The sequence below is a fragment of the Lactuca serriola genome, chromosome 2, assembly GCF_051521515.1.
Source record: "Lactuca serriola cultivar US96UC23 chromosome 2, Lser_US96UC23_V15, whole genome shotgun sequence".
NCBI classification, from domain to species: domain Eukaryota; kingdom Viridiplantae; phylum Streptophyta; class Magnoliopsida; order Asterales; family Asteraceae; genus Lactuca; species Lactuca serriola.
This window is the reverse complement of record NC_136409.1, coordinates 178,845,051-178,855,637: the sequence shown is the minus strand read 5'-3', so window position 1 is coordinate 178,855,637 and position 10,587 is coordinate 178,845,051. Positions and strand designations below refer to the sequence as shown.

Below are 10,587 nucleotides of genomic sequence, written 5' to 3'. Positions count from 1 at the left end.
TTCCATTAATATACATGTTTTACTAAACCCATATATACTCTCCTTAAAAAAACAAGACATAAATATAGCGTCTAGGGAGACATTCTATCTTCCCATCATCACTTTTATCTATAAATGTTTTGTCTGACTTCTGTACTTTCAACTCTTTTATCCGGTGCTCGGTAACTTGTGTTTGAGATACATGTCCTATAAATCAGAATAGTAAGACAATAATGTCTCAATACTTATATGGATTTAGACACAATAAACTATCAAAACAGTTTGATAAAAAAAAATCTTTAATTTCAACATACTTCATATATATATATATATATATATATATATATATATATATATATATATATATATATATATATATATATATATATATATATATATATATATATATATATATATATATATATATATATATATAATATGCATGATCACGTTCAAATTCAAGCTTTAGGGACTTGATACCCCTATGTCGGGTCGTACCAACACTTTTAGGCCTCACACCCTTTATCTTTATTAGTTATGGACCTTGCATCCTTTATTTTTATTGGTTACGTACATATCATGCTAATTATATAAAGGTCCCACAATATTGACTCTCCATGCATGTATCAAGATAAAAAGAACAAATCAACTGATCAACATATCATGGAATAATGCTAAATAGATATCTAATTAATAATATTGAAGGGAATATTACATTAACAATCAACCAAATTAAAATAATACTAACTAAACAACAAAGAAAAAACATATTTAACTGGTTCTACTATTGACGTGATAATGTACGTCGTCAGAAGAAAGGAATGTATTCTATTCCGATGAGCATCAAACCAAAAAATCTCAAACTAAAAGACAAAGTCATTAATATTGTGTGCATGTTTAATCTCTTGTGCAATGTAAAAACAGTGTGTTTCCTCGAGATATTATTTCAAATACATTTTCTTTATGACGGGTCGGTGTTGAAATCTCGTCGATTTTTTGTGACGTCTCACATGTTTGCTGAAGGGTTATGTTGGTCTGTCAGAAAAGAAACAAAAATCACCACTTTCAACATTGTACCTTGATTCAGTTACTCCAATAAATTTGAGATCTCCTAACTTTTGATCTCACATGACATTGAGTTTTGATCTAAATTATAATGATTCAAATCATGAAAGGAATGACATAATATTTATGATATTGTACTTAGGCATGGCCATTACTGAAAATATCCAAAATCACAGCATAAAAAAAAGACATCTAAAGAAGCCAATAAAACGATACGAACTGCCATAAAAGATATTTATCATTGTCAAGCTTGCATATGATAAAACAAAACTATATTGCTCCAAAAAGTACCAATAAATACATTTATAACAAAAAAATAACATATAAATGCAAATTATAATGAACATAATGAACCTTATACGAAAGCCTAATATAATTTGTCTTGACTTAAGAATATCTCTGTTTCTCATATTTCATTCATGAAACACATGGTGATTGATCAAATCACTCAAATACCACATAATACAAACCTACACACTCAAGTTCACTTCAAGTATTTCAAAAATTAATGGATAAAGTTTTAAAAATGAATATTAACAAATATACCTTAAATGATCCCCCCCCCCCCCCCCCCCCCCCCCCTTGTGTGTAAAAATACCCGCATACTATATGACTAGTACAACTAAACTGACACCTTACTCGAACGAAGTATTGCTCATATAAAAGATGAAACACTAAAGAAATAAAAAAATAAAAATAAAAAAAATAAATAAATAAATAAAAAAGAAAACATCAAACCAAATGTTGTACAACCTAAAAATCTTATGATATCAAAGGCACCAAAATACCATCTAAATTCAAATGCTTTGAACAACTCAAACAATATTCAAACTAATACTAAAGAGGGTCGGTCCAAACATAATTTAGGCCCATGGTGAGAAGAAAAAAAAAGGGTCCCAAAAAGTCACAAATATAATAAAACTTCAAAAATATACATACCGAGTAGAAAAATCAATATTAATATTATCAAAAACACAAAATATAGCAACAACATTTACAAAAGCAACTAATTAAATCAAAAAGACTTCTTGTAGTTCTTTTAGATACAAAATCATTAAAGATACTATCAAAACCAATTTTTGTCTAATATATCCTTTTCTACATATAGTATTGTCAAACCATTAAACTCTTCTTATGATATTCATAACCTTATGTAATTTAAAGCATTGATAAGATGCTATATGCAATCATTAGGAATTTAAAGCATTTAATTATACAATTACATACAAAAAATCTACAAACATTTTACTTTTTTGAGTGAAAATGTGAAACTTGAAGCATTAAGTTTCATTATTTCTGGGTGAAAATGACTTTAGAACTCTTATATACAAGCGAAATATCATAAACAAAAATCACAAATCAATTCAGATTCTAATCTATTTATTATTCAGAAAAAAAAACAAAAATTAATTCATAAATCAGAAACACAAATCAGAAATCGGTTAAAAAAAACTCCTAATCCATTTAGAAATTAGAAACCAGTTAAGAAAGTTTGAATACATTTAGAAATCAGAAACACAAATCAGAAATCAATTCAGAAACTTCTAAATCTATTCATAATTAGCAACACACATCAAAAATCACTTCGGTAACTACTAATCTATTCAAAAATCAGGAACACAAATCAGAAAATAAGTTCAAAAAGTCCTAACCAATTAAAAAAACATAAACATAAACCACACATCAGGGCAGAAACTCATAATATGTTATGAAATTATGATCGATGCACTCCAAAAGTCAGCAAATGGGAAGGTCGAAGGCGAAATTGTCAAGCTTTGTCGGAGTGAGAAGCATATATGGTCGACGGAGAAGGCAAGAATGGTAGAAAAAAACAATTCTTGAATGGTTGATTTAGTTTTTTTTATCCTCTTAGGAACAAAAACAAAAGACTAAACGAGATTCATGATATGTGGATGGTGTCTGATGCCTATTCACGAGGGGATCCTAATTATCGATTCAGAGGGGTTCCCGCCTGCTGTAGATGACGCTTCGATTATGGAGGATAACAATTTGTTTATTAATTTACATCACCCTAATTTTTGCTCTCTTCGTTCCCACTTCTAGAATCCTAAATTATGTGCGTAGGCCGGTTTTTTATTTTAATGGGCTAATTTCAGAGTTGGTTAAATTAGGCCCTTAAGAAACATATAGATTTTTTTAATATATACACTATATAACCCAAGAATTTTGGCCCCTTAGTGTCGTGGGCCTTGGGCGGCTGCCCGGGTCGTCCACCGTTAGGACCGGGTCTGATACTAAATTAACTTAAACCCTCTCTTCACAACCTAAACATGTTTGATTATACGGGTCACGAAAGCCAAAAATTGATGTTATATATATATATATATATATATATATATATATATATATATATATATATATATATATATATATATTAGGGAAAAGTTCAATAGAGAACCATAATTATTGGTTCTTTAAGGAACCAATTTTTTTTTTCAATTTCTAGAGCTTATTCTTTATTGAAAAAAAAAATCTAAAAATATCTAAATTCATATATTAACATTGTGAATGTGAAAAATATTTTTCGGATTCACCGTGTGTAATAAATCGGGGTTGTGAAGCCTTAGATAGATCTAATGATGTAGTAACATGCTTTTAGCTAATTTGTTGTAGACTTTTACCTTTTTTTGTCTAGTATCTACTACTTTATAAACTCTGAAAACCATGGTTATAAAATTAATTAAATTTTCATATTAAAAATCAAAATTATTAATCAATTATTTTAAATAAATTACTATTGAAGAAATGTTTTTTTAGTTATATAAAATTATGATCGTTGATTTAAATAAATAAATGAAGTTATATTATCTTATAATTTGTATTAATTTTATTTCACTTTACTAATCTAATATTATTTATTTAATATAATTAAAGTGAAATATTTTAAAATTTAAAATTTAAAATGAAGAATCAGTTGTTAATTTAACGTAATTAAAGTAAGAAATTAAAATTTAAAATTTAAGATGGATAATTAATAGGTTGACAAATAACACTATATATGACATATAATATTAATAAGAAGTTCTAATATTGTGGTAATTATCGATAGACGAATAAACTTATTCATTTCTTAGAATAGGAAGATTTAACTAGGTGTTTATAAATTTTTGGATTTTCTAAGAATATTATATCTAACACCTAGTTACCACAAGGGAACTCTTTAAGAATTAGATTCTTGATGGGATTCTAATTCAAAATGAACTATGATTTGATTGTCAAAATCTAAGGAGAATAAGAAAAAGTTTGAGTATTATGTGGTCAAACTTAATTAGAGAAGCATGTATGAAATATATTTCTTGAATTATCTTGAATTATTTAAGAGCGTCTATAATATATATAATTTAATGAAAATTTTGAATGACATAAAATGTAATGAATCATAGTTAATTGTCATATTAGAGTTTAATGGATATGAAATACAATAGTAATGTGTTATTCCATAAAAAAAAGAAAAAAAAAACTTTTTTAATCTCTAAATAAAGATAATAAATTAGGTTTTGTAATAATTATTTTTTTTCTAAATATGTTTCGTTGAACTTTGCAGATTTTAATGTATTATACCAAAAATAATAATAATGTATAAAAGATAAAATAATGAGTTGGTGATACATACGCTAACTGATTAAAATCAGAAATGATTACACAAATCCACTACTCAATGTAAGTTACTCAATCTCCATCTAATAAACAACCTTCAAGGCTTTAAAAGGAACAAATGAAGTCAGCATGATATAATAATAATAATATCAAATAAAGGAGCTTACCAACTCCTGAGTATTGACTCGACTTGTCCATGTTGGTTGGCCAAGTCAACATGTTGATCACCCACTATCGAAAGGACCATGCCACCACCTTCCTCGGTCATAATTCACCAACTCCCTTCCCTATATATTTCGATAAGTTATCCCCTATCATCTCAGGTTCACTTTTACAGCCTAATAATAATATAATACCTACCAACATTTCACGCACCAGAAATCCATCCGAATGGCCGCTACCGGAGAAGCTCAACCCGCAAAACATCAAGAAGTTGGCCACAAGAGCCTCCTTCAAAGTGATGCTCTCTACCAATACATTCTGGAAACCAGCGTTTACCCAAGAGAACCACAACCCATGAAAGAGCTGCGTGAGGTCACAGCTAAACACCCATGGTAAGTGCCTTAATTTACCCAAAGTTTACTATGAACTGAATATTTATAGGTGCATTTCGTTTTTCTAAATATTTTGCTTGTCATTTGAACTATAGGAATCTTATGACGACATCTGCGGATGAAGGACAATTTTTGAATATGCTTCTCAAACTCATAAATGCCAAGAACACGATGGAGATTGGTGTTTACACCGGCTATTCCCTTCTTTCTACGGCTCTTGCTCTCCCAGAGGATGGAAAGATATTGGCTTTGGACATAAACCGTGAAAATTATGAAATTGGGCTTCCGATCATTGAGAAAGCCGGTGTTGCCCACAAGATTGATTTTAGAGAAGGCCCTGCTCTTCCTCTTCTTGATGAAATGGTCAATGATGTAAGTACTTACAAACATATAAAAGATAATGTTTTTTTTTTTAAATTTATATTTTCTCCAAATTATGAAAACTCATTTTGCTTTGCACATTTTGAACTACAGGTGAAACTTCATGGATCGTTTGATTTTATTTTTGTGGATGCTGATAAAGACAACTATCTTAACTACCACAAAAGGTTAATTGACCTTATCAAAATTGGAGGTGTCATTGGCTACGACAACACCCTTTGGAACGGGTCTTTAGTGGCCCCACCAGATGCACCACTCAGGAAGTATGTTAGGTATTACAGAGATTTTGTGTTAGAGCTTAACAAGGCATTGGCCGTTGATCCGAGGGTGGAGATTTGCCAACTTCCGGTCGGTGATGGAATCACTTTGTGTCGTCGTATAAGTTAATCACAAATCACGGATAAACTTTCGTACACATACAACTGTTCTTTCTTTCTTTTTTAAGATTCGTACGTGTATCCAAGTCTTGTAAGAGAACGAGGGGTTTAATATTGTGCTTTTCTGAGACAGCTTATAGCAATAATTTTTTGTCAAAATTGACTCTTTTGGAGAGAGCAATTGTGTTTCGCAAAAACGAAAAAGAGCAATGAGCTTTTTGTTTGTGACACATACATAGACAACCATACACAACACAAAGTCACAGAGGTTATGTAAACAAAGTCACAATATTATGTAATAACATTGTATTTTGAAAGCCCTTATAACTATAGCTGGACATTATTTAAAAAGGATTACAAACAATCATAAATAAAAATGCATATTGACCGGGAAAACGAGTATTTAAAAGACAGTAATTCTTATATCTTTTCCTAGCCTACAATATACATGAAAGCGATTATGTAAATATATATATATATATATATAAAGGAAAATCTAAATAAGAATAAACATAAAAGTGGATATGTAAAAATACTAATTCTCCAAAAAAATGTAATTGTGAATTCATAAAAAGATAGGTGTAGAAAGATGTAAAAGAAATTGAAAGTAAAAGCTATTTATCAAAACAAAGAGTTTTCAAAAAACATATAGAAAATAAGTTGAGAAATATTTGTAAAGAAAGTTTAGACCGGTTCATAAAAAAAATAATAACATGGCCAAAATTGAAATAACTGAATAGTGGGTAGGACTTCTATAGGTCCGAATTCAAATAAATAAATAAATAAAAATTAAAAAATTAAAAAAAATTAGGGATTATTTTATAAATTTCTCTCATAGACACCACTTCTTATTAAGGAAACTATTACTCATTGACCGAGTGTTGCCGTGTGTTGATTGTATTTTCCGTTCACCTTTAGCTATATTTAGATAGTTATTATGGTTCTTATTATTTATCATAGAATTAACCTTAGATATGAGTCTCTTACCATTGTATGTATCTTGTAAATGGATATTTATAGCCTTTTTATTCCGTCTAATATTACAGGGCATTTTTCCATTCACAAATCAAAATCTCATATGGCATCAGAGCAACCAATCTCAAACGAGAATTGATCATCTGCACCTCCTTCTTTCTTTTCCGATCAAACACCCCCATGACACCAATCGCAGTTGTTCAACTTACTGCCTCCACCCACTTTAACGTCACCCTTACTAGCGACAATTTTCCAGTATGGCATAAGCACGTCCACTCAACCTTAATTGGCCTTGATCTCGTTCACTTCATCATCGAAACCAATAACGCTCCACCATAGTTCATAGACGTCGAAGCCACTAAACCGAATCCAGATTACCATCAATGGTTTCCACAGGATCAAATCATTCTAGCTAGCAGGATTTCTAGGCAACTGCTCACCCACCATCCAACCAATGATTGCATCATCCAACACTGCTAGGTAAGCGTGGGAACGATTGGTAACCAATTATGCGAACTCATCTCGGTTTCAAGTCATTTCACTAAAATCCAAACTAGCATCTAACCCCAAAGGCACTCATACCGTCACTGAATACCTACATGACATGAAGTCAATCGTCGATGAACTAGCATTTGTTCAAACCCGGTGACAGACGAGGATCTCATGGTTCACTTTCTCTGTCAATTAACTTCAAAAATGTTACACAATCACTTCGACTACTTGATTTAAAGCTCACCTTCCCAAAATTACTTGAGAAGCTTGTTGATTTTGAAAGAGAACTTCAACAACTAACCACTGTTCCGACACCCCTCATGGCTACAACCAACTTCACCCAAAAACACTCAAGGACCAATGCAAGATCCGCAACATACAGACGCAATATGCAAAACAACTTCAACAACAGACCATTACACAATTAATGGTCTAATAAATCTGAATTCAATAACGGTAACCGTGATACCGATACCAATATCTATTGTGAATATTACAACTTTGCAGGGCATATGAAGCAACGAAGTGTCAGAAACTTGTCGGCTTTCTCCGTGAAAATCATGTTACCAAAGGAAACTTTATGACCTAAGGCAAGGCTTCACCAATTTCTAATGTCACAACATCCTCCTATATGTTTTATATAGGAGCTTCTAATCATGTCGATCCAGATCATACACCGTTTCACTCCATTTCTGAATATGGCGGACCGGATGAAATTTTGGTAACACCCTCTCTATAACCCATATTGGTCAAACACAACTTTATACGTCCAATGGATCTCATGTCTTAAAAGATGTTTTGTGTGTTCCTCAATTCAAAAATAAACTTATTTATGTTGCAAATTTGTGCAAAACTAACCAAGTTTATGTGAAATTCTTTCCCACTCATTTTTTTGTCCAGGATCTTCGAAATTAATTGTCATCGTACAATGAGTGAGATGGCAAACGGGCAACAAGTTGTACCGCTAAGCCTTTTTGAATGGTAAAGCTAATTCTTTTAAAGACTACATCCGAAGATCTAGGGGATATAACATTACTTCGTTGTACTCTTTTAAGAAGCTCTACCGCATCCGGTGCGAGGAAACAAAAGATTTTCCAGGCACGATCTCTCATGCTTGGTGACTTTGTCTGTGGCTGCTTTTAAAGCAGCATGTCCTGCTGTGAAACCCCTGGCCCTCAAGCCCACGAGAGGGGATACCCCTGTAAGATCCACACATGCGTGTTTCCCTCCGACCCATCCAAAAATCAAAATGTCAGCCGGTCTGAGGGTTGACCTTCCTTCTGTCGGGTCAGTCAAGAAATTAACAGGTGCCTCTTTCTTAGCGGAAACTCCGACACGCTTAAATATGTCAAACAAAACATCCATAACCATATTGTGCCTGTATTTGAACCCCGGGAGTTCTTTACAGTGAACTGCATACTCTCCAAAAGAGTCCAAACATGCCTTGCGACTCAACCTCAACTAAATGAATTACCTTGATGTTTACTATGCAAACCTTCCAAGTCAACCTCAACTAAATGATTACATTACCTCTTGATTGGCATCACAAACTTGGCTATCCTTCTATTCGAATTCCAAAAAAAATAGCCAAATATTTAAATCTACATTTTAATATACTCAACTTTCATTGTAATTTGTGTTCCATCAATAAAAGTTACAAGGATTATTTTGGCATGAACTCGTTTACTACTACCAAACCTTTACAATCAATATATTATGATGTTTGGGGACCAGTAGAAAAATCGATTGATGGTTTCACTTACTATGTGATTTGTGTATACTTTCACACAAAATAAGTTTGGCTATATCCAATGAAAAATAAATATGATATCTCCACTTTATTTCCACATTTCAAATTGCTGATCAAAAATATTTTCAAATAGCTCTAATCTCTCTCTGCATCAACAATGGTGGAGAACATATCAGACTTACCACATATCAATCTTAATGTAGTTCTCATTTTATCTCCCACAACATACCCTGAAACAAAACGGTGTTGCAGAACCGCGTCAGCCACACATTTTCGAAATTGGTTTATCACTTCTTCACTATGCTCACCTTCCTCTCTCATTTTGGACACATGGCTTTCAACCCATCGTTTATCTCATAAACCATCTACCTACTCCAATCCTTATTTTCAACTCTTCGTATTCCATTATCTACAAACAAGAACCAACTAACACCAAAACCAAACCCTTTGGATGCTTATGTTATCTGTGGCTTCGCCCATATGCAAAATCCAAACTCCACCCTTCACTTAGAAAAATGTGTATTTTTAGGCTACTCATCATCCAAATCGATCTACAAATTCTATGATAACACTAACCAACGACTATACCTCTCCTAACACATGGAGTTCATTGAAGCTACATTTTCATTAAAAGCTCAAAATCCTCCTTCGATCGTTCCTACTTTGGATGAACTTTTTGGTATCCTTTCATCCCAATACACTCACCCTTCCCCATCATCACCTTATTTTACTCACTCGACCCAATCTATATACATCCCACCATTAGGCTCACTTGACCCACCTATACCAACCCAACCCTATCTCTTATTTCACCAATACCATCTACCACATCCTTCCCAAATAATACCATTGAATCTCAAACTCCTACATATTCTCAAAATGTCACTAGATATCACATCATTTCCTTAAACATCTCACCTTCGTTATAAACCTCTAATTATTTACCCTCGCCTTCCATGCTACCCCCACGCACCTGCAAACCAAATTCCAAGTGTTATAACTGTAAATTTGTTAATCACACTACCATCCATCCTATATCTTCAACACTTGAACCAAAAACTCACAATCAAGCCTTATCAGATCTTGAGTGATGTAAGGCGATGGATAATGAGTTTAATGATATTATCCAAAACACCACATAGGATCTTGTCCCTCTTTCGCAACACAAACCTATCGACTGTAAGTGGGTATTTCGCATCAAAGGGCGTCCCAATGGGTTTGTAGATAAATAAAAGGCTTGTCTGGTTGCCAAGGGGTTCCTTTAATAATATGGCAAGGATTAATTTGAAATGTTCATCTAGGTCACTAAACTCATAACTACTTGTACGATTCTCGTTGTTGCTCTATCTTAAAACTCGACAATCTGACAACTTGATGTTAACAATGCCATCTTGCA

At 32.5% G+C, this 10,587-nt stretch overlaps 1 protein-coding gene across 1 annotated transcript; it reads left to right on the top strand.

The window, feature by feature from the left end:
- The first annotated feature begins 4,986 nt into the window (after positions 1 to 4,986).
- On the top strand, positions 4,987 to 6,133 carry LOC145087526 (caffeoyl-CoA O-methyltransferase-like). Its single transcript, XM_079025494.1, has 3 exons — positions 4,987 to 5,216; positions 5,312 to 5,588; positions 5,691 to 6,133. The coding sequence occupies exons 1-3, from the start codon at positions 5,053 to 5,055 to the stop codon at positions 5,982 to 5,984; spliced, it is 735 nt and encodes a 244-aa protein (XP_078881620.1). The 5' UTR covers positions 4,987 to 5,052; the 3' UTR covers positions 5,985 to 6,133.
- Positions 6,134 to 10,587: the final 4,454 nt, after the last annotated feature.